General features: G+C 37.3%; 1 protein-coding gene across 5 annotated transcripts in view; it reads right to left on the bottom strand.

Moving 5' to 3' along the window:
• TENT2 (terminal nucleotidyltransferase 2) overlaps positions 1-24536 on the bottom strand; it is a 71354-nt gene continuing 46818 nt past the window's right edge. For 2 of the 5 annotated variants that reach the window (XM_066273645.1, XM_066273647.1), the window contains exons 12-15: positions 18280-18416; positions 5030-5121; positions 3134-3213; positions 1-1433 (exon numbers count right to left, since the gene is read on the bottom strand). In XM_066273645.1, the coding sequence (XP_066129742.1) occupies positions 1359-1433; positions 3134-3213; positions 5030-5121; positions 18280-18416 (384 nt within the window). In that variant the 3' untranslated portion in view covers positions 1-1358. Of the gene's footprint in view, positions 1434-1472; positions 1608-3133; positions 3214-5029; positions 5122-18279; positions 18417-24536 lie in introns of those variants that run through there. The other 3 variants (XM_066273643.1, XM_066273646.1, XM_066273644.1) reach the window with 2 other exon arrangements.

Below are 24536 nucleotides of genomic sequence, written 5' to 3'. Positions count from 1 at the left end.
AATTTCCATATATAAATTTTATTCCATTTAACATCATAGAAAACGTTAAACTTAAAAAAGAAAATAAAAATATGCACCTTTTACAAGTCAAAGAAAAGCAAGTCTTAGCATTTGAATTGGTCTGCAAAAAACAAAAACAAAAAAACCCAAATACATTACAGGTACAAACTGTGCTACAGCAAGTCTAAAAGAAGTTGTACAGAGTCCTTTTGAAAAAGTTAAAATTGATTCCAAGAATACTTTTCATATTTAAATGTACAGGCACTGACCAATTTACAAATATTTACAAAACTCCAAACAACCTTAATAAAGACTGTAGCTTTTTTGGCAGCCACCATTCCTTGCTCATGTGGAAAAGAAACACTAAAATAGTTATCTTTACAAATATTAAGCTTTTATTTATAATAATTGTCTTACCCTAAAACATTTTATAGGGGCTTACTGCCTAAAAATTCCAGTTTACATTACAATCCTATAATTGTACAGAGGAAAAATCTGATATGATCATTTGGTTATAATCTCAACTTGATCTTTCAGTTTCTGCTGCTTCATGTCACAGGGAAAATAAAAGCACAGAAATGGGAAGTAAAGCTAAGTGCATATTGCACTAAGCTACCTACCATAAAGCACAGGGGACTTAATCTTTTCAAAATGTCTATGCTGAATGAATGTTTTAAAACAATTCACTAACCACTGTATAATACAGAGTTAGCACTTCTATTACTACAGTGCAAAATATACTGTTACACAAAACTTAAAGCAATCTCAAGAGTACATCAAAAGCAGGTGAGGTACTAATGAAATGCTAATACAGACACACCCAAAGCCTCTATCCTGGTGAGTCAAGTGAAGACTTAAGGCAATTGTCCAGTATTTCATGCTTCTGCAGTGATTTCACTGAAATAAAAGATTTCATTTTGCTTCAAGTAACTGAATAACTGACTTGAATCTTCACTTTGCTAGGACAGGCAACAAACTATCTATTGTAGATTGTACTTTCCAAAATTCCACAAATCTCTTCAGTATTAGCATGTGGTACAAATAAATTGAAGTTATATCAAAAACATTTTATTTGTTCAGATTAATTCCCCAAAAAATAGTTTATCTGACTGAAAATTTATGCCATAATATTACTAATCATCAATGTAAACATTTTCAAAAATACATCTTTAAATCAAAGGGTTTTATTAGGAAATGTCATATAAAATATGCAATCTTTATATAAGTATGTCCTCTTAAAAATAAAACATGAAAACAAGAACAATGAAAAGAAATTATGTTGGAGGTAAACAAAATGCATTATGGTGTTACTATTGTTCTTTATTTCTCAGAAGAATTTATTAAGAAATAGAGGCCAATCATCTTTTCAGGAGAACAGCTCTTAAAGGTAGTATACTGTTCAAATCTCTCTTATTTTTCAATCTGTGCCATGACTGTGAGAGAAAGAAAAATCATTCTTAAAACCTAAAATATATTTAGAACAAAGACTGAAAAGAAAGTTACTAGGATATTAATAGTAGTTCTCAATAAGTAATAAAATTTGGGGTGATTTTTTCTTCTTCGTGCTTTTTTATCTCCCAGGTTTTAACACAGTCCAAGTACTGTTTCTGTCATCAGAAAGAATATATTTAAATACTCTATACCTGTGCTGCTTCAATTCCTTAATAAACAAATGGCATATAGGTGGTACAAAAACATACAGCTGACATTAACATTTATTCACAGAGTTAAGCAATTTCATCTACAACAGCAAGGTATAAGGTAATTAAAACAAGACCTTTCCATTTGAGAGAACAAAGGAAAATTACTTCAATTATTTGACTATTTGGCTTCTTAGTAAGCCTTTTCAATAAAAATGGTATTTATGAATGAGACAGTAAATCTATAACAAAGCACTTTTTATATGCCTCTAAAAAAGACAATGAAGGAAAAAAAAGGAACTAAAAGAAGCTCACTCATCAATATGAACAGCAATTTAAGCAATGCTATTTTTAAGTTTTCAATTTAATCTGATAGACAAAAATATTCCCTCTTGAATATTTGTTTTGTACTGCAGCAGTTCCATTTATTTAAAATTTTCTATTCTGGTTGACAATTGAGAGGGCCTAATTTGAAGAACTGGTAATATGATACACTTGCTTTTTAAATTATCATCAAACTAAAGTTCAACTGTATGCCTTGATAATGAAAAAGTATGCCTCTAAAATGATCTTCACAGTTTGTTGATCTTTTTCTTCTATGAAGCATTTCTCCTGTATATCACATAGTGCATATTTCTATCCGTGTGTTTCTACACTGGACTGTGGAATTCCTTGAAGACAGAAACCACACCTAGCAAAATAACTGATGAATCAATTCATAATGTGAACTGAAGAGCTAAGGAATAAACTATAGCATGTATATGTGTATATTTATGTGTATATATATGACTGAAGTTTATATATAATGTGTTTAAGTATACAAATGTATTTTAACTTCTCAAAATATAAACAAAGATAAAAGGGAACCCAAGTTCCTGTTACAGCCAGGTATACAAGGAAAAAATATCATGAAACTGACATCAGCTTTGTTTTAAGGTTACATTAAGTTCCCCAATATTTTTGGAGGCAAAAGAGTCCTTCAGGCTTCAGTCACTCATTTTGAAAGTTTAATAAGTCACTATAGAAATACTATTTCCATGGCCTGACCTGTGGTGGCGCAGTGGATAAAGTGTCAACCTGGAAACACTGAGGTTGCCGGTTCAAAACCCTGGCTTGCCTGGTCAAGGCACATATGGGAGTTGATGCTTCCTGCTCCTCTCCCTTCTCTCTCTCTCTCTCTCTCTCTCTCTCTCTCCCCCCACTCTTTAAAATGAATAAAAAATAAAAAATTAAAATTAAAAAAAAAAAAAAGAAATACTATTTCCATGAAAGTGAAAGCCATTTGAAAACAGAGCCAGGTCTCTCTGAAGGAAAAGTATATCTAAATTCAAGTAATAAATTCCTACTGTGCCACATTAATGGCTTCACAACACAGAAACCAAGGCTATTCTGCCCTATTACATACATATGTATTTCATTTATAAGCACACTCGTCCACTAATATTTTTTTATTTCCACTAATATTTTAAGAGTTAATATGATGCATTGTTTACCTTTAAAAATTCATCCTTTATCATGTCAAACTTCTGCTTTTCATGTACAGCTCTGGCTGTATTTGTTCCATCAAAAGGTTCTGCAATGTTAAATGCACAAATAAACAAAAAATTATTAAAATAAGAGCTTCTGGGTTTTTTTATTTGGTTGGAATATATGAAATTATCAATATTTAATAGTTTTTACCTAGAAAATAGTAATTGCATATGGTTCAGCCTAATATCTTATTAGATTTATGCATATTAAAAGTAGTTCTATATGCTTATGAACGGTCTAATAAGGTAGAAAGAATTCAAAAGAGAAGATAACTAAAAATGAAGTCATCAGTGTAAGTATGTTAAATCTACATCATGAAAGTGGATATGATTTCTGAAGAACTACAAAGGATGAGAAACAGTTAAGAGAATAAAATTAAAGTTATCAAAAACAATAAAGCACTATATCTAAGAGAGGTGGTCAATGTCAAATATCACAGAAAGTTAAATTTAAAAGACCATTGATTTTTCAAGCAGGCAAAAGGTCAAAATCTTCTAAAGTAGAGGCTTAATATTGTTGAGACTGGAAGACAGTACAGAGAGTTATGGTGTGAGTGGTTCAGAAAAAGATTCAGAGAGAATAGTAACTTGTATGAGAAAGTCGACAGTGAAAAGAAGAGAGAAAAACAGGATAGCAATTCGAGAAAACAGAAAGAAAACAAAGAGCTTTAGAGAACAGAACATTCCGTTCCACGTCTTCACCCCCACTCCACTCACCCTTCACCCAATGTCTTATATAGAAGATGAGGAAACTGAAGATAACAGTGAGAAAAGGAGGGTAACTAAAGGCATTAGGCATAACATGGATAGCTGAAATAATGCTAGTAGTAGGTAAACATTACTAGAGTTTTAAAATTTTGGCACTGAAAACGAGAGTAAAAGTACTTAGAAAAGCCAGTAGGATCAAGTTAAGAGTATTTTTCAAAGATAAGAACTATGTGTGCCTTAAAGCTGAGAATGAAGTTGCTATAATAAAGAGGAAAGGTAACTAAAGGAAAAAGACCTAGAAAAAGATGAAAACTGATGGGGAGGTTAACTGCAGATCTGTCATACAATCTAAGGCCCATAATTTTTAAAAACTCCTTTCGTTTATTTTTTATTGCTTAGAAAGGCTAGTTTTATTGCTCAGTACTGTTCTTTGTTGTTGTTTTTTATTAAATTTATTGAGGTGACGTTGACTAATCAAATTGTATAGGTTTCAGGTTTACAATTTTATAATATATCATTTGTAAATTGCAGTGTTCACCATCCAAAATTAAGTCTCCTTCCATCACCACCTATCCCCTCTTTATGCTCTTCTACTTCCCCCACGTACAGTCCTGTTTTTTTACTAGAATAATGCCATATACCAAACTATCAGATCAAACCATGCATAGCAACTTACAACAGTCAAGTGTTTAATATTCAAAAGAATACAAGTAACTAAAATAATATATACCCACTGTATAGTTTAGCAAACCAAACACCAAAGCAGGATATCTAATTTCATATTCACAAACTCTTAAAATGTTGCCTAGAATCCAAAATAAAAATATTCTAAATTTGATCTTTTCTGACAAATGCTGAATCTCAACCATTTATTCTTTTTTACAAAAGTCAGCAACTCAGCACTTTTGAGAAAAACTATTCAACTACATGTAAATTAATTTTAGATAACACAATACACCTAAATTCATGTTTATTTCCTACAAATGAAAATTTCAAATTTATTTTTAAAAATTAAATTAAAAACATAGCTAAAGACTTGTAATTCACTTAGAACATAAATTTGTTACTTTAAAATAATATAAGATGAAATTAATTATTCAAGTAATTCTCTCAGTACCACACAATAATGAGAGAGAGTAGTGGGAAAGCTACCTTCTACACAGATGTATTTAGTTCTCCATTCAATACCATCAGGTCTGGGAATGGCTTTGGCTTCACGAACTGAAATCATTTGACTGTTCCAACTATTAGAAGAAAAACATTAATTATGTTAACTATTTTAATTTCCTTTCATTATTTGTATTATATAAGTAATAAGGCCTACTCTGATTTTCTCAAGAACACTGAAACTTGCCTAAACCCTCTGCAATACAATCCCCACTTTCCCTTCTCTACTTTTTTTTTTCTCCATAGCACTTAAAGTCTAACAATTTGCTGTTATTGTTGTTTATGGTACACCTCCAAAATGCTAAATTATTTCTGTATTTTTTCACTGTTCAATTACTTGTTTAGTACAAACTAGGCACTTGATATTTACTGAATAAAGTAATATAAAAAATAAGAACATGTAAGAAAAAAATATAAAAACTGTATTCATTATTAATACCCCATTAAGAATTTTTTATTTAGGAAGAGGTGATCTTCCTGTGCTATTTTCTTTTCTTTTTTTGTATTTTTCTGAAGTAAGAAGCAGGGAGGCAGAGAGACAGACTCCTACATGCACCCCACTGGGATCCACCCGGCATGCCCACTAGGCGGCAATGCTCTGCCCATCGCAGGCGTAGCTCTGTTGCAACCATAGCCATTCTAGCGCCTGAGGCAGAGGCCATGGGAGTCATCCTCAGCATCCAGGCCAACTTTGCTCCAATAGAGTCCACTGTGGGAGGGGAAGAGAGAGACAGAGAAAGAAAAGAGAGGGGGAAGAAGCAGATGGGCGCTTCTCCTATGTGGCCTAGCCGGGAATTGAACCTGGGACTTCCACACGCTGGGCTGATGCTCTACTGCTGAGTCAGCCAGCCAGGCCTTCTTGTGTTATTTTCTGATATTATTAAGTAATTTTTGTTCCAATGAATATCTCTTTGTATAATTTGGGAAAAAATTTTGAAATTTTCCAATAGAAGCAAATAAATGCTGGTTTAGGGAAGCAAAATTAATATTCTGTGAAAATAGTAATACACTGAAAACATGTATTGCTATATATAGATATAGCAGTTACTAATGAAGTTTTATTCAAGTAAAATAATATTTTCTGTGCGTCTGAGGTAAACTGAACAGTCTTTAATATGTACTAACTACATTGTTTTTTATAAATTTCTTTACAATAGTTCTATATAAGTACTACTTTATTTTTTGCAAAAATCATTCTAACATGTATGACTATCAGCCCATAGACAAGAGAAAAATTAGTTTGGGAAACAGCTGATTACTTTTTTTCAGCTCTATTTAGATTTCTCCACCATTTCAGTAAGAAGAGAAAAGATCCTGGTTTTGGGACCTTCCAAGTCCAACACTTGCCCTACTCTTCTCATATTTATTAGAGAATTCTCAAGAATATAATTGTGAGTCCAGTATGGTATTTGTTTCTGGAAAATTGATTAAAATCTATGTTAAATATTCAAAAAAAATCTTGTATCTTGTGAAGCTTGATCATTGAAAAGAATCACCAAAGTATGGTTTTCTACATTTGCTTTTCAAGAGTACAGTTTAAAAATGCAGGGTGGGACAAAAGTAGGTTTACAGTTGTTTGTATTAAAAATACAATAATTAATAAAAAAGAATGCAAGAATAATCTGTTTCATGTACTCACAATTACAAACCTACTTTTACCCCACCCTGTACTTTGCAAAGACAGCTCTAAGTTATTTAAATTATATATATAAATATATATATATATATCTCAGAAATTATGCTTTAAAAAATAAGTGGGTTGTCAAAGATATTACTGCTTATAGTAAAATGTCTTCAATCCTCTGTCAAAGGCCCAGTGACTGGAATCCACGCGGACCAATGCACCAGTGGTCAGCTTTTAGTTCTCATTTTAAACTTGGGCTATCTAAAATGTGACACAGATAATCACTCCCTTCTCCACAAAATAGGTTTTCCCCTTGAATTTCAAGACACTACATTATATTGGCTTACCTCCTACCTCAACAATTCTTCCTTTTTAGACTCTCTTCTCATCCCTAATCTCATTTTTATTGCATCTTTGTACTGACATTTTTCAAAGAGAAAAACTATAAAATTCAAAAACAATTCAAAAGTTAACATTTTGCTGCATTTGTTAGTTTGTGTATATGTATGTTCTAAACTGAACCATCTGTTAAGCTGTAGCTATCATAAAATTTCATTTCTTTATCCTTTGGCATTTATCTTTTAAGAATAAGACCATTCTGGCCCTGGCCGGTTGGCTCAGCGGTGGAGCGTCGGCCTGACGTGCGGGGGACCCAGGTTCGATTCCCAGCCAGGGCACACAGGAGAAGCGCCCATTTGCTTCTCCACCCCCCCCACTCCTTCCTCTCTGTCTCTCTCTTCCCCTCCCACAGCCAAGGCTCCATTGGAGCAAAGATGGCCCGGGCGCTAGGGATGGCTCCTTGGCCTCTGCCCCAGGCGCTAGAGTGGCTCTGGTCGCGGCAGAACGACGCCCCGGAGGGGCAGAGCATCGCCCCCTGGTGGGCAGAGCATCGCCCCTGGTGGGAGTGCCGGGTGGATCCCGGTCGGGCGCATGCGGGAGTCTGTCTGACTGTCCCCGTATCTAGCTTCAGAAAAAATACAAAAAAAAAAAAAAAAAAGAGTAAGACCATTCTCCTTTATAACACCAACAGCACCTAGAAATTAACAGTACCTCAAATGCCTTTCCGCACTATAATGTGAGCTTCATGAAGACAAGGATTTATGCCTGTTTTGTTAACTGCCGTATCCCCAGTAGGGAGGAAAATAGCTTGGTATACAGTAGGCCAGTGGTAGTCAACCTGGTCCCTACCACCCACTAGTGGGTATTCCAGCTTTCATGGTGGGCGGTAGCGGAGCAACCAAAGTATATATAAAAAGATAGATTTAACTATAGTAAGTTGTTTTATAAAGATTTATTCTGCCAAACTTAGCAAAAGTCCGACATAAAGTACTTGGTAAGTAATTATTATTATATGCTTTAACTTGCTGTAACTCTGCTTTATAAATTTTATAAAGTAAAGTTACTTCCCTACTTTATAAATCACCATTACTGTGGAACTGGTGGGTGGTTAGAAAATTTCACTATTAACAGAGATACAAAAGTGGGTGGTAGGTATAAAAAGGTTGACTACCCCTGCAGTAGGCATTCAATGATTTCTCAAATAAAGTGAGAGAAAAAAGCAGAGCAAAAAAGGAGATTAAAATATTGTACCTTTGTAATTTCCCTTTTAAAAAATGCATGTGTTTAAGTATATAAAAAATGCATGTGTTTAAGTATATATCTATACACACACACACACAGACACACACAGACACACACATTTCTTTTTTTAAGTGAGAGGATGGGAGACAGACAGACTTCCATATGCACCTCGTTCAGGATCTACTGGCAACCCCTGTCTGGGACCAATGCTTCAATCAACTGAGCTATCCTCAGTGCCTAGGGCTGAATCCAGAACCAATCAAGCCACTGGCTGCAAGGGGAAGAGTGAGAGAAGGGCAGAGAGGAAAGGGAAAAGCAGCAGATGGTCACTTTTCATGTGTGCCCTGACCAGGGATGGAACCCGGGATGTCTGGATACCAGGTCAATACTCTATCCACAAAGCCAACCAGCCAGGGCTTATAGGGATATTTTTTTTTTTTTTTTTTTTTTTTTTTGCAATTTTCTGAAGCCGGAAACAGGGAGAGACAGTCAGACAGACTCCCGCATGCGCCCGACCGGGATCCACCCGGCACGCCCACCAGGGGGCGACGCTCTGCCCACCAGGGGGCGATGCTCTGCCCATCCTGGGCGTCGCCATGTTGCGACCCTCCTGGGTGTCGCCATGTTGCGACCAGAGCCACTCTAGTGCCTGGGGCAGAGGCCAAGGAGCCATCCCCAGCGCCCGGGCCATCTTTGCTCCAATGGAGCCTTGGCTGCGGGAGGGGAAGAGAGAGACAGAGAGGAAGGCGCGGCGGAGGGGTGGAGAAGCAAATGGGCGCTTCTCCTATGTGCCCTGGCCGGGAATCGAACCCGGGTCTTCCGCACGCTAGGCCGACGCTCTACCGCTGAGCCAACTGGCCAGGGCCTATAGGGATATATTTTTAATTTAACAAATAAGACTAGCGCCTGACCAGGCGGTGGCGCAGTGGATAGAGCGTCAGACTGGGATGTGGCGGGCCCAGGTTCGAGACCCAAGGTCGCCAGCTTGAGCGCGGGCTCATCTGGTTTGAGCAAGGCTCACATCAAGCAAGGGGGGTTACTCGGTCTGCTGAAAACCCACGGTCAAGGCACATATGAGAGAGCAATCAATGAACAACTAAGGTATTGCAACGAAAAACTTATGATTGATGCTTCTCATCTCTCTCCATTCCTGTCTGTCCCTATCTGTCTCTCTCTGTCACTGTAAAAATAAATAAATTATAAAAAAAAACAAATAAGACTAGCAGTAATAATGTGTGATTACACATCCAGGAAAGGGGATTCACAGACTCTCTAGTATGTATGTCTGTAATACTTAGAACTTAAAATTTTTGTTTTGCTAGAATACAGAATGATTAAGCTTTGACTGTATTTTTTTCAAGATACCTTGAGCTTATCCCCCCCCCCCTTATTTTGTCAGTTCTCTGTTCCCAGGTAAGGTTTTAGAAGCATGGCTTCATTGGAAGAATTTTCAGCAGCAAGGTTTAGGAGGAACTATGACTGAAATAGGTAAGAAAATCTTAGTAATTTTTAAATGGCTACATAAAATGTCTGCAACATTTATACTGTATACTCAAGCATCTCTTAAGAGGCACTTAATTCTTGTCTTCAAATACAGAAAATTTTCAACTGAATATTTCAGAGTTCAGAAGAAATACGGGCCCTGGCCGGTTGGCTCAGCGGTAGAGCGTCGGCCTGGCGTGCGGGGGACCCGGGTTCGATTCCCGGCCAGGGCACATAGGAGAAGCGCCCATTTGCTTCTCCACCCCCACCCCCTCCTTCCTCTCTGTCTCTCTCTTCCCCTCCCGCAGCCAAGGCTCCATTGGAGCAAAGATGGCCCGGGCACTGGGGATGGCTCCTTGGCCTCTGCCCCAGGTGCTGGAGTGGCTCTGGTCGCGGCAGAGCGACGCCCTGGAGGGGCAGAGCATTGCCCCCTGGTGGGCAGAGCGTCGCCCCCTGGTGGGCGTGCCGGGTGGATCCCGGTCGGGCGCATGCGGGAGTCTGTCTGACTGTCTCTCCCCGTTTCCAGCTTCAGAAAAATACAAAAAAAAAAAAAAAAAATTAAAAAAAAAAAATTAAAAAAAAAAAAAAAAAAAAGAAGAAATACGTACAAATATTTCTAACAGTTCTCAAAATTCTGCATAGCACCAAGTTCATTACCATGACTACATTCTTGGCTGTGTTCTCTACAAATTTCTGAAAATATCTAGTATGAAACAATAATGCAGTTGACAAATGAACTATATGATGAAAGGGGAAGATGGCTCCTTAACAAATACATACAGAAGTTCAAAACCTCTTTCAAGCATCAGCATACTAGCCAGTATCATTTAGCATAACAAGCTGGTTTCTGCTAATACTAAACTATGTAACACACAACCTACAAAACCTACCGTCTTGTTTTAGTCCAACAAAGTGGAGATTTTGCCCTGGCCGGTTGGCTCAGCGGTAGAGCGTCGGCCTAGCGTGCGGAGGACCCGGGTTCGATTCCCGGCCAGGGCACATAGGAGAAGCGCCCACTTGCTTCTCCACCCCTCCGCCGCGCCTTCCTCTCTGTCTCTCTCTTCCCCTCCCGCAGCCAAGGCTCCATTGGAGCAAAGATGGCCCGGCGCTGGGGATGGCTCTGTGGCCTCTGCCCCAGGCGCTAGAGTGGCTCTGGTCGCAACATGGCGACACCCAGGATGGGCAGAGCATCGCCCCCTGGTGGGCAGAGCATCGCCCCCTGGTGGGCGTGCCGGGTGGATCCCGGTCGGGCGCATGCGGGAGTCTGTCTGACTGTCTCTCCCTGTTTCCAGCTTCAGAAAAATGCAAAAAAAAAAAAAAAGTGGAGATTTTCAAGGTGCCTGTATGTTAAGTATTCCAATCCTAAATTATACATGGCAGAAATATACTTTCCCCCACGAATCCTTTTCTCTCTATGAAAAATTCTCCCAATCCCTAATTTATATGACACAACACAATGCCAATATAGTCTAACAATTTACACTGTGGCTTTGTAGTCAGACCTGAATTTGAATACTAGTTCTCTCACTATCTGTTGTATTGCCATGGGCAAGTTTCAAATACAAAATTCCCTAAGCTTGACAGGGGGTTATTTTGAGGATCACTTGAGATAATACATGGGAATGACTCAGCATACCCTAAGGACACTAGATAAAGAAATATTTACTAAACATTAGCTATGGCTATTGCAATATCTGAACTCTAGAATAACCTTTACAGTTCCTTATGTCCCATGTTTCATAAAGCTTTTTTTCCCTTTTATTGAATTCTTTGGGGTGACACTGGTTAACAAAATTATATAGGTTTCAGGTGCATAATTTCAAACACCTCATCTACACACTGTATTGTGTTCACCATCCCAAGTCAAGCCTCTGTCCATCACCATTTATGTCCCTTATACTCTCCTCTATCGCCCCCCCACCTTACCTCCCTCAGAAATCACCATAGTGTTGTACATGTCCATCAGTTTTTTCTCCTTTTTGCTCAATCCTTCCACCACTCCCAGCCCAATGCCACAAAAACAAAAGCTGTCAGCCTGCTCTCTATCTATGAATCTGTCTCTATTTTGTTAATTCATTATGTATATTAGATTTCACATATGAGTGAAATCATATGATACTTGTCTTTCTCTGACTGGCTATTTCACTTAGCATAATGCTTGCCAGGTCCATCCATACTGTTGCAAAGGTTAAGATTTCCTTCTTTTTTACAGCTCAGTAGTATTCCATTGTGTAAATGTACCATCGCATTTTTATCCATTCATCTACTGATGGACACCTAAACTGCTCCCAAATCTTGGCTATTGTAAATAATGCTGCAATGAATATAAGGTGTATACATTCTTTCAAATTAGCGTTTCAGGTTCCTTCAGATATGTCCTCAGAAGTGGAAATGCTTAATCATATGGCAGTACCATTTTTAATCTTTTGAGGTAACTCCATACTGATTTCCCTAGTGGCTGCATCAATCTGCATTCCTACCAACAGTACACGAGGTTCCCTTTTTGCCAATATTTGCTGTTTATTTATTGATGATGGCTATTCTAAGAGGTGTGAAGTGATACTCCATTGTGGTTTTAATTTGCATTTCTCTGATATTAGTGACTAAGCATCTTTTCATATGTCTATTTGCCATCTATATGTCTCTTTGGAGAACTATCTATTATAATCATGTCCTCTGCCCACTTTTTGATTGAACTAGGGTTTCTTTTGGAGTTGAGTTTTAGAAGAATTTTGTAAATTTTGGATATTAACCCCTTATCAGATGTATCATTGGCAAATATATTCTCCCATTCAATGGGCTGTCTTTTTATTTTGTTGCTGGTTTCCTTAATTTGCTCTGCAAAAACTTTTTAGTTTGATCTAGTTTCATTTGTTTATTATTTTTTGTTTCCCTTGCCAAGATGATGTATCAGAAAAAAATACTATGAGAGGCATCTAAGATTTTACTATGTTTTGTTCTAGGATTTTTATGGTCTTGACTCTAACTTTTTTTTTTTTTTTTTTCCATTTTTCTGAAACTGGAAACAGGGAGAGACAGTCAGACAGACTCCCGCATGCGCCCGACCAGGATCCACCCGGCACGCCCACCAGGGGCGACGCTCTGCCCACCAGGGGGCGATGCTCTGCCCATCCTGGGCGTCGCCATGTCGCGACCAGAGCCACTCTAGCGCCTGAGGCAGAGGCCACAGAGCCATCCCCAGCGCCCAGGCCATCCTCGCTCCAATGGAGCCTCGGCTGCGGGAGAGGAAGAGAGAAACAGAGAGGAAAGCGCAGTGGAGGGGTAGAGAAGCAAATGGGCGCTTCTCCCGTGTGCCCTGGCCGGGAATCGAACCCGGGTCCTCCGCACGCTAGGCCGATGCTCTACCGCTGAGCCAACCGGCCAGGACCTTGACTCTAACTTTTAAGTCTTTAATCCATTTTGAGTTTAGTCTTGTGTATGGTGTAAAAGGTGGTCTAATTTCTTTTTTTTTTTTTTTTTGCAAGGATCTGTCCAATTTTCCCAACACCATTTATTGAACAGACTGTCTTTACCATTGTATGTTACTGTCTACTTCGTCAAATATTATTTGGCCATAAAGTCGTGGGTTTATTTCTGGGCTCTCTATTCTGTTCCACTAACCTCTATGTCTGTTTTTATCCCAGTACCATATTGTTTTTATTACTATGGCTTTGTAGTATAGTTTGATATCAAGTAGCATGAGTCCTCCAACTTTGTTCTTCTTTCTCAAGATTGCTATTGCTATTCAAGGTCTTTTGTGGTTCATATACATTTTTGGAAATTTTGTCCTAGTTTTGTGAAATACATACACCACTGCTGTCTTAACAGAAATTGTGTTGACTCTATAGATTGCTTTAGGTAGTATAGACTTTTTTTTTTTTTTTTACAGGGACAGAGACAGTCAGAGAGACGGATAGAAGGGATAGATAGGAACAGACAGACAGGAACAGAGAGAGATGAGAAGCATCAATTATCAGTTTTTCATTGTGACACCTTAGTTGTTCATTGATTAATTTCTTATATGTGCCTTGACCGCGGGCCTTCAGCAGACCAAGTAACCCCTTGCTTGAGCCAGCAACCTTGGGTCCAAGCTGGTGAGCTTTTTGCTCAAGCCAGATGAGCCCGTGCTCAAGCTGGCGACCTCAGGGAATTGAACCTGGGTCTTCCGCATCCCAGTCTGACACTCTATCTACTGCGCCACTGCCTGGACAGACAGTATAGACATTTTAATTATGTTAATTCTTCCTATCCATGAGCATGGTACAGTGGTACCTTGTCACACAAGTTTAATTCGTTTCATGGCTGAGCTCATGACTCAATTTGCTCGTGTGTCAAATCGAATTTCCCCATTTAAATTAACAGGAATGCAATTAATCCATTCCAACCCCCCAAAACCACACAAATTTTTTGTTTTATATGCTTTTAAATAAGAAAATGTATTTTATAAATAACAAATACATATACATATACATAATAAGGGAGAATGTAAAGAAATAAACTGGTTTATGAAGTGTATTTACCTTCAAAGTCAGGCGAAGCTGCTGGCAGAGGGGGAGACATTAGTATAACAATTATTCTTCCCAAGCAGGAAGGTCATTAGCAATTTAACGGACAGCTGCCCAGCACTATTTTTAACAATAGAACTGAGGAAACTCAGAAAATACAAACTTTACAAACTCATTTACCCAACAATCATCATTTCTTTCATTGACTTTTGGCTTTTTCACCACACTTTTCTCACTTTCACTTAGAGGCCATTTCAACAAAAACCTCTACATGAAAGTCTGTTTCTTCCTCCCTTTCAGAACGTTCAGCAGGCCATCTAGTGGAGGGTGGTGGAAGCTCGTGATTCAAATATCCGCTCATGACTTAAAGCAAAATATCTCCTGCTAACTGCTCACGATTTAAAGTGCTTGTGTATTGGCCCTGGCCGGTTGGCTCAGCGGTAGAGCGTCGGCCTGGCGTGCGGGGGACCTGGGTTCGATTCCCGGCCAGGGCACATAGGAGAAGTGCCCATTTGCTTCTCCACCCCCCACCCCCTCCTTCCTGTCTCTCTCTTCCCCTCCCGCAGCCAAGGCTCCATTGGAGCAAAGATGGCCCGGGTGCTGGGGATGGCTCCTTGGCCTCTGCCCCAGGTGCTAGAGTGGCTCTGGTCGCGGCAAAGCGACGCCCCGGAGGGGCAGAGCGTCGCCCCCTGGTGGGCGTGCCGGGTGGATCCCGGTCGGGTGCATGCAGGAGTCTGTCTGACTGTCTCTCCCCGTCTCCAGCTTCAGAAAAATACAAAAAATAAATAAAATAAAAAAATAAAATAAAGTGCTTGTGTATCAAGGTACCACACTGTGTATGTTTCCACTTATTTGTATCTTTTACATACAATTGCTTTCTTCAGTGTCATATAATTTTCTAAGTATAGTTCTTTTACATCCTTGGTTCAACTTATTCCTAGGTATTTTATTCTTTTTGAAGCAATTGTGAATGGAATTATTTTCTTAGTTTCTCTTTCTGATAGAGTTCATTACTGGTATATAAAAATGAAACTTACTTCTGGATATTTTGTATCTGGCAACTTTACTGAATTTATATATCAGCTCTAGTAGTGTTTTTTCTGGGGGGGCAGGGGGTGGGGTTTGATGGAATCTTTAAGATTTTCTATATACAGTATCATGTCATCTGCAAGTGATGAGTTGTATGAGGTAGTTTCACAGTCAGTCACAGGTAGGGATGAGTGGTGGTCACCAGGTTGATACAGGTTCATATTTGGTACCAGTGTTGGGTCTGAGGCCATTCAACAGATGTCCTGGGGTGTACCAAGTCTGTGGAGATGGAAGTCAGCAGCGTGGGGCTGTCAGAAGTAGGATGAAAGAGGCTAGTGGGTCTCAGATAAGGAGGAGGTACTGGTGAAGCTTGAGGAAGATGTGGGGTTTGGCCTCCGCCTTAGAGCCACAATACTCAATCTGTCCTGGATTTTTCTGGACCTTGACAGGGCAGAGTCACTAGGAGCTGGGTGGGTGGGGCCTCATGAAGCCCAGAAGGTGATTCTAGAGGATCTTCCTTAAGTGGGAAGTGATGGCCAGGTTCACAGGAAAGTAGGGGGAATGGCCTCAGTCCCAAAGCCACACAACTCAAGTCACTAATATACTGCCTGAGTCTGCCTAGACCTCTATATACTGGCTAAGGAAGTTGACTTCTCAGCAGGACAATCTCCACAGGGTGAGGTGAGAGGCAGTCCAGAGATTGGGGCTATTGCTTCCCCCAGGCTGATGCCACCCAAGAAAGATGACATCTATGATATGAGAGAATGAATTAGCACTGGGATCCTGGTGGCTGTCCCTTCAGGACTCATCCCAGAGACAAATCCCAGACTCTCCTCACATGACTATTCTGCTTTGCCCTCTCTCTGCCAGATCCCAGGGTAAGTGGCTACAAACAAAATTTTGAGTATTGGGCCTTTAAGAGTGTGCCTGTCTGTATCTCTAACACACTACTGTCTTTCACTGGCAAACAGAAACCCTAGTGCTTTTCAAAGCAACATGTTATTTATGTGCTCTGAATTAGGGAGCCCAGCTTGGGGTTAAGACCCCAAGCTTTCTAAGGGGAACACCCCCAAACACTGCAGCTGAGATATCCCTTTGGAATCTCAGCCACAACTCTTGAGAGTAGGGCCAGCCCTTTTTACATCTCTGCCTTTTCTACCAGTCTTGATGTTACTTCTTCTATAAATCCTTGGTTATAAGACTTATCTTCAGCTAGTCTTCAGATGGTTATTCAGGATGATTGTTCTATATTTTAGTTGTAATTCCAGTTTGGTCCTGGAAGGAGATGAGTATAGCTTTCACTTACACCACCTCCCATGTTGCATATAGTCTTAAATCTTTCTTCATCTATATACAAATGAAGGATCCTTCCTTTCTATCCTTGTTGCCTGGACTTATATGTAGGACATTAAAACTTCATTCTTACTGAATTACTTTCCTCCAGCACTTTTCCTATTCATTTTCTTAACCTAATTCAGTAATTTTAGTCATCTTAAGGATCTTTGAATCTTGTTCATAATCTTACTTTCTGCTTCAAAATTTATTCATTTACAACAAGTATTTGTCGAGTACCCACTATTTGGCACTGAGGTAGGTCCTAGACACAACTGTAATCTAATAGATATAAACAATCTGATATAACGTTTACTTTTAGAAATTTAAATAACATTTCATTTTTCATGCCCTATGCCAAATTATTTTATATAACTCTAGTTTTCTTCAGAACTACTACTATATCATCACAGATAAGACAACAGCAACAGTAAAGTATCACAGTAAGGAGTGTGAATTTTTCAGTCAAAACTATCTGAAATACTCCCCTTATAAGCTGTGTGATCTTAGGGCAAGCTTCTTAACCTCCCTATATGCCTCACTGGTAAAATGGGCATAATATAATACTATCTTATATGGTTATAATGTTAACTGAATGAGATAATACCTATAATTTTTTAGAACAGTTTTTCCCACCAAGTAATATTAATTTGTTACTATTACTATTGCTATTCTCTCTTCAAAGTGGGACCTTTGCACCCTCCTTATCTACTTTGTATAATTCCTAACTCTTTTCTCTTCCTCTTCAAGCTTTTCTAAATTGATCAGAGAGCTATGAACAACCCCTAATCCCACTCTATGAACTAAGAACTCCCATAAGAACTTTCAGTTATGTCTAGTCTGATTATACACTTTAATTTTTCATGTTTACATATCATCCTCAAGAGAAAAAAAAAAAGGAAAAGAAGTATTCCTTGATTTATTCAACATATAACAAAACTATTTAATTCAGATATCAGGTATTAAGAAAATCTTTCTCGCCTGACCAGGCGGTGGCGTAATGGATAGAGCATTGGACTGGGATGCAGAGGACCCAGGTTTGAGACCCCGCGGGCTCATCTGGTTTGAGCAAAAAGCCCACCAGCTTGAACCCTAGGTTGCTGGCTCCAGCAAGGGGTTACTCGGTCTGCTGAAGGCCCGCGGTCAAGGCACATATGAGAAAGCAATCAATGAACAACTAAGGTGTTGCAACGCGCAATGAAAAACTAATGATTGATGCTTCTTATCTCTCTCCGTTCCTGTCTGTCTGACCCTGTCTATCCCTCTCTCGAAAAAAAAAAAAAAGAAAAGAAAAAAAGAAAATCTTTCTCCAAGTTTGTCTTAGCTGTATTTTTTACTAGAAATTTAAGTATCTAAAAAAATAGATGTTCCAAACTATATCGTACCTACATAGAATTAATACAAACATTTACTGAGGCCCTACTGTGAAAAGAAGAAGCTAAAATAAAATGGGATCACTAATAAAATTAACTAAAACTGGATTAATAAATTGTAATTTTTTATTAACTAGTAATATGAATTCTACTTAGTTTCTAATAATTAATCTTTAAGTATTAAATTTTATAAACTATACATTTCTGGACAAGTTTACAGCACTGAAATTGACAAATACAACTTCTTGACCAAATCTGTAGCATTCACTTACATATAAATGAATAAATACAATTTGAGGTTTCACTTACTCAAATTCTGTAGCATAATATTTAAGAAAGCCCAGTAAGAGGTCCCCAAGACTTGATTCATTTTTTGAGAGGTAAGGAGGAACATTACATGGAACTTGATGTATAAGGTGCAGCTGTATAGCAGGACTAAAAGATTCCTGTCAGAAATAAAAAGGGAAAAATGTAAAGCCATTTGGAACACACACTAAAAACTTTATAAACCCTGATTTAAAGCTATCTGAAGAAGAGAGAGGATTTTTTTTTTATGTTGGTAATATAAAAATTTGAGGAATTTTTACATCTAAGATTTCACCAGTGTCTGGAGTAGGCCAGAAAGCACTTCTAATCCTTGGCTGAGATAGAGCAACCAATGGATCCATACTGGCAGCAAAAGACTTTCTAACCCATTAATAAAACCTTATTGTACATAACAAAATTTCATCTAATAACATAGCTTTCTTTACAAATGTATCTCCTTAATTATTTCTACTTTATATGTTTATATTTTGTATCTTAAAATAAAAAGCAGACAGACATCTGAACTTGTAAAGACAGAGAGGGCAGGGAAGATAGGAAACATAGCAACAAGCAATATTCAGCACATTTTTACCATAATATTCTTAAAGGAGGTTATCATTTGTTCACAATCCAGGACCAAACAACATACTTCTTTTAGAAAGAATACTAATGGGTACTTATTATTTTGTCTTTCATAAGCCATTCACTTTCATATCTAATCTTTCCTCTAAAAACAGCAAGTTCTGGCTCTAAAATACACTAAATGAACTATAGAGCTTCAAGTAATACATATCCATAACTTAGAAAATAGTATTTCCAAGGTAATTTGTGCAGTGCCTTCAAAAAAGGGTTTTCTTTACTCCCCTTGATCATTAGAGTAGAAATAGATATATTTTTTAATGCAATTGGTTAAGGTAGTACAATGACAACTACACTTAAGGTTCCCAACTCTAAGAAATCTTAGGTGTATTGCTAGCAATCCAATTAATATCTAATAAGCCTGACCAAGTGGTGGCACAGAGGACAGAGCATCAGCCTGGGATGCTGAGGACCCAGGTTCAAAACCCCAAGGTCACTGGCTTGAGTGTGGGCTCATCTAGCTTAAGCGCAGGCTCACAAGCTTGAGTTCAGCGTCGCCAGCTTGAGCGTGATATCATAGACATAACCCCATGCTCAGTGGCTTGAGCCTTCAAAGGTCACTGGCTTGAGCAAGGGGTCACTGGCTTGGCCGGAGCCACCCCAGTCAAGGCACATAGGAGAATGCAATCAGTGAACAACCTAAAGGGCTGCAACTAAGAGCTGATGCTTCTCATCTCTCTCTTTTCCTGTCTGTCTGTCCTTGTCCGTATTTCTATCTCTCTCTGTTCCTTCCTCTCTCTGTGTGTAAGAAAAAAAAAAAAAAGTCTAGATAACTCCAACGTAACTACATTGTAATACAGGGAAATGGGGTATTGTATCTATTTAATGGTAGCCCTCAAAAATTATCAGTAAAAAACAAAGGAGCAAGAAAAGAAAAATTCCCCTCATTCACTCCATTATCTATAATTCTATTAATGATTTTTAATTCCACGAAGTGACTCTCTTAGAAGTAAAATTCTACACCAACCACAATTCATAAAGCTGAACTCCTAAACTTGAGACCTCCCCTTACACTTGTAACAGATGTAGTATTACAAATAGATATCTCAATTATCTCTAAGACTAGGGAAAGTAGGAAAGAAGTCTTGATTTAAAATAAAGAGTAAAAGCAGGACAGGTGTATTGCTTCCACCACCTTTTATCTCTTACCTGTTAGGTGTAAAATTGAACTTAGGACATTATCTAAAATTAAAAATTTTAAATATTGTTTTCTAGCAAACTAAAGAAAAAGGTATAACAAGGTGAAAAGAAAAGAAAAAGTGGGTCACTGTTTAATAGTTTCTGCTTTCACAGCTACCATTAATTTTTATTTCTAGCACCTAGCACAGTAAACATACAATTTATGAACTGATACTGAAATAATAGAAGTAATTTTCTCACATGAAGTTTTTTGAACCTCCTTTAAATTTATTTTCTTCAATATTTTAAAGAAAAAATATTAGCAACTGTGAAATTAAAACTGAAGTTATGAGACCTATTCTAATCAAATACTTAAATTATGTGGGACCAACATGGCCAGTCCCTTCCTGGGTCTACTGTTCTTTTTCACATTCATATACAAAAAGGCCTTGCTATACATACTGAGTGAGAACTCAAGTAGTTTATAAAAATAAACTCCAAAAGAAACTACAAGTTAGAAGGAATTCCATATAACCTTAGAAATCCCCACTTTTGGTTCACATTAAAGAAAGATTCTGCTTTAAGAAAAATTCCATCAAAGATATTTTTTAAAAGGGATCCCTCCATTGCACTTATGTATTTAATAATAATATACGCTACTTTGGGTAGAATGGGGGTGGGCAGAATTTAAGCTAACATCAGAAAGCATATAAAGAACCAAAGGGAGGAAAAAAGCAGCCTTAAAATACAATCTAAATTCATGGAAAAATAACTGATACAATGTAATATACTTTTTTGTTTATTTTTGGTTCTTTTTTTAATTGGAAAAATATTTTTATTACTTTTTAAGGTTATATCTTATTTTGGGCTTCTAATAACCAAATGTGTAATGACTCGATTCAAGTGATATTTAAATATTGATACTTTTAAAGATATATAGTTTCCATTTTTCTTCAATCGATGCCAACGTAAGAAAAAAATTTTAAGGTGATTCCTTGAAAAACATCTGAGAAGTCTCACTGTTTTGCCAATACAATTGCCTACCAAAATAGGCAAAAACATCTTTTATCATATTCCATCATTTTTTTAAAGCTTAAAACAATATATAACATAAATGAAAGATGACTGTTTTCCATTTCCAGGCAAAGAATTTAAGTTGCATAATTTTTCAACAATTTGAAATATTAGATCCTAGAAATAAATGTTGAGAAAGGTCTCAAAGAATAGCTGGTCAGAAATACTAAAGTAGAGTTTTACCTAAATAGATAAAGAACTAAATAACATTAAAGTTCTACCAAGCTTTCTTAATTTTATGCAGATCACCACCAATCTGGTAATGTATGTTGAAGACTGACCACTAAATTTCCTTTAAATTGTATCCAATTTTAGGGAGATTTTTATAGTTTTGAAATCAAGAGACATATAACATAAAGTATAAGTACTATAATTAGGTGTTCAAGAACATGATCTTTGGAGTCAGATAACCTAGGTTTGAAACACTGCTCTTCTATTAGTTATGTGAAGTTACCTAGCTTTGCAAAGGTTTGTCTTCTTCATCTACAATATAAAGAAAATAATAGTACTCATGGGGTTGTTATAAAGGACTAAATGATATAATGTATATAAATCTCAGCAGCAATAGTATTACTTAAATATTCATTATTTAGTATATGCCAGGCATCGTTATAACTATATTTATACAATAATGCAGTATGGTTATATTTCAAAATTAACTTCCTTATGCTTTTTAAAGTTTAAGTATTGTCAACTTTAAAACAATGGTTTTATTCTTACTTTTAAAAAATAAATCCTCAATTTTTTTTATCTTTTCAAAGGTATACAGTTATAACCAATTATCTCTCTATTATACTCATTTGAAAACTGAAAATGTTGCTATATGTGTATGTATAATACATATGTATGTATATATGTTGTATGTAAATTTTAATGTATTTTCAATATATAACAGTATAGAGAAATTCTAAGAATTCTTTATTTCACAACTATAAAAAAGAGGCTTATATTATTCTCTATTCTGTTAACATAAATACGGTTCTCCAATATGAAGACACCATTAGGGAAGGAAACAAATATAAGTGTCTTGATAAATCTACCTAGCAAAAATCTAGGTAAATTTCATAATAATATGCTTCCATTAAAATAAAGACCCCTTCCTAAGCTTAATCTGAGTTTATATACTTATACTATCTCAACTTCACTGCTTTAACTCAATAGTAAATACTCTTCCCTCTGTCACTTATGTTGCTTTTTTAAGTCAGTAAGAATTAAGTAGTAATAATCAGTAATGCTGTACTACTATATAGCTTTTGAAGATAAAAGTATATTATCTTTCCTTTTCCTTCATAAGTTAGTATTACAACTGAATTGAAATAGTGTATCAATTCTGAAAAACCTTTAATCATAAATTTTGAGAAAATATATAAAAGTACTAAAAAGGGCAATAATATATTTAAAATTTTTCATTCTATTCCAAAATTTTTTAAAATCTTATTTTTAACTACATTAAAAAAGCTCAAAATTTAAAAGAACCCTCTTCCTTGTAAAGTAATGAAGATTTTTTTAGATAAAGTTTTAAATTATTCTCAAACTTATTTATACAAGCTGAAAATCTGTCATATCTGCTTTTCTATATAGGAATAATATTATACAAATAACAAATAAAATGTAATAAACAACAGCAATCAGATAAAAAGATATTTCAATGAATACTACTATCATTATTCCTTTCCTCAGGCAGCACAGTATAATGGAAAAAATACTAGTTTCTTGATCCATAATTTGTGACTACATAGTCTGGATCAATCATATTACTTTTTAAGACTTAGTTTCTTCATCAATGAAAAAAAGATCCTACCTTACATGCTTATTTGCTTAGAATTAAAGATACTGTGTAAAATATTTACAGTGTGCTGATACAAATAGATGCTAAATATAGCCATCTGCTTGCTACATCAGATGGATGACTGAGGAAAGCTCTGCTTGCTGATCAATCAGCTGACAGACAGGTTTTAGATAAAACAAAAAATCCTGTTAAGAGGTGGTAGTAATTTTTACCCATGTAAACATCAATCTTATAATAATAAAGATAATGTGCTTTAAGTATTTATGGCTAAGTGAGATTACTGTAGAAGCATCTATTCGATATATAATAACAGATTCATTAAAGAATAGGTTTAACTATTAGATTCTTTGCTGAAAATTACATGCAGTTCTTTCTATACCGAAACATGCATAGGAACTGGGAGATTTTGAAGATGGCAGCGGAATAGGCGGACGCACAGACGCACAGCTCCCAACACCAAACTGGAATACAAATCAATTTAGAAAAATCAGCATGAAAAACCAACACTGAACTGCAAGAACAGCTCTCAAAAACCAAGGAGCAAAGAGGAAGCCACAATAATCCTGGTAAGGAGTGCCTGAATCTCCTCTGCTTAAAGAAACGGAGGGGGGGAGGTGAGGCTGAGAGCCCAGAGAGGATTTCGCAGAGGAAAAAGAGCAGAAACTACTGCTCACAGCCACTTACCTGGCGACCAGGGAGCAAGGTGGGTTGAAAAGACCAGCTTATCTCCCAAGTGGAAAGGACAAGGAGAGGGACAGACTGTGAGGGGCTAAGGTATGCAAGAAACGAAATAAAAAAGCTGACTCATTCGTGCTGGAGGCGGCCATAGCTGGGGGAGGGACTGAACCTTTCACAAAACAGAGCTAAAGTGCTTCCGGATCAGAGATATCCGGACATCTATCCAGCTCCAATCAGCGCAACAAGACACAGCTGAAAACAAGAAGTGGGGAGGAGGGGCAGTAACTCAGGTCTCCATGGAGATCTGAGATACACCTCCCCCTACTGAAGCTGAGAAAAAACCCTGCCCCCAGTGAGATTAGTTGGTGGAAGAGACCTTCAGCGTCTCAGGTTACACCCACAGCATTCCTGGTTACAGTTTCAAGGAAGCCCCCTGCTGAGATCAGTTAACAAGACTATCACCTGTTAAGAAAACAAACAAATCAAGACTTCAAAGCTGCCCAAATCCGAAAGTGGATTACAAATAATAGCTGATACCAACCCAAGAAGACCTAGAAATAACACAACTGAAAACTGGAGGCAGAAAACACCAAGCCTAGACTCAAACAACTCTACAAATAAAACACCATGAAGAGAAGACAAAGGAGTGCAACCCAAATGAAACCACAAGAGACACCTTTGAGAGATGAGCTGAGTGATATGGAAATAATCAAACTTCCAGATGCGGAGTTCAAAATAATGATTGTAAGAATGCTTAGGGAAAACCTAAATAAAGAAATAGCAAGTATAAAAAAGGATATTGAAATATTAAAAAACAATCAGAGATGACAAATACAATATCAGAAATGAAGACCACAATGGAAGGAATTAAAAACAGGATGGATACAGCTGAGGATCGAATCAGCGAGTTGGAGGACAAATGGAATGAAGGCATGAAAGCAGAGAAGAAAAGAGAAAAGAG

Source organism: Saccopteryx bilineata, chromosome 4 (genome assembly GCF_036850765.1).
Source record: "Saccopteryx bilineata isolate mSacBil1 chromosome 4, mSacBil1_pri_phased_curated, whole genome shotgun sequence".
In the NCBI taxonomy this organism is placed as follows: domain Eukaryota; kingdom Metazoa; phylum Chordata; class Mammalia; order Chiroptera; family Emballonuridae; genus Saccopteryx; species Saccopteryx bilineata.
The sequence above is the reverse complement of the archived record's forward strand: the minus strand, read 5'-3'. Positions and strand labels throughout refer to the sequence as shown.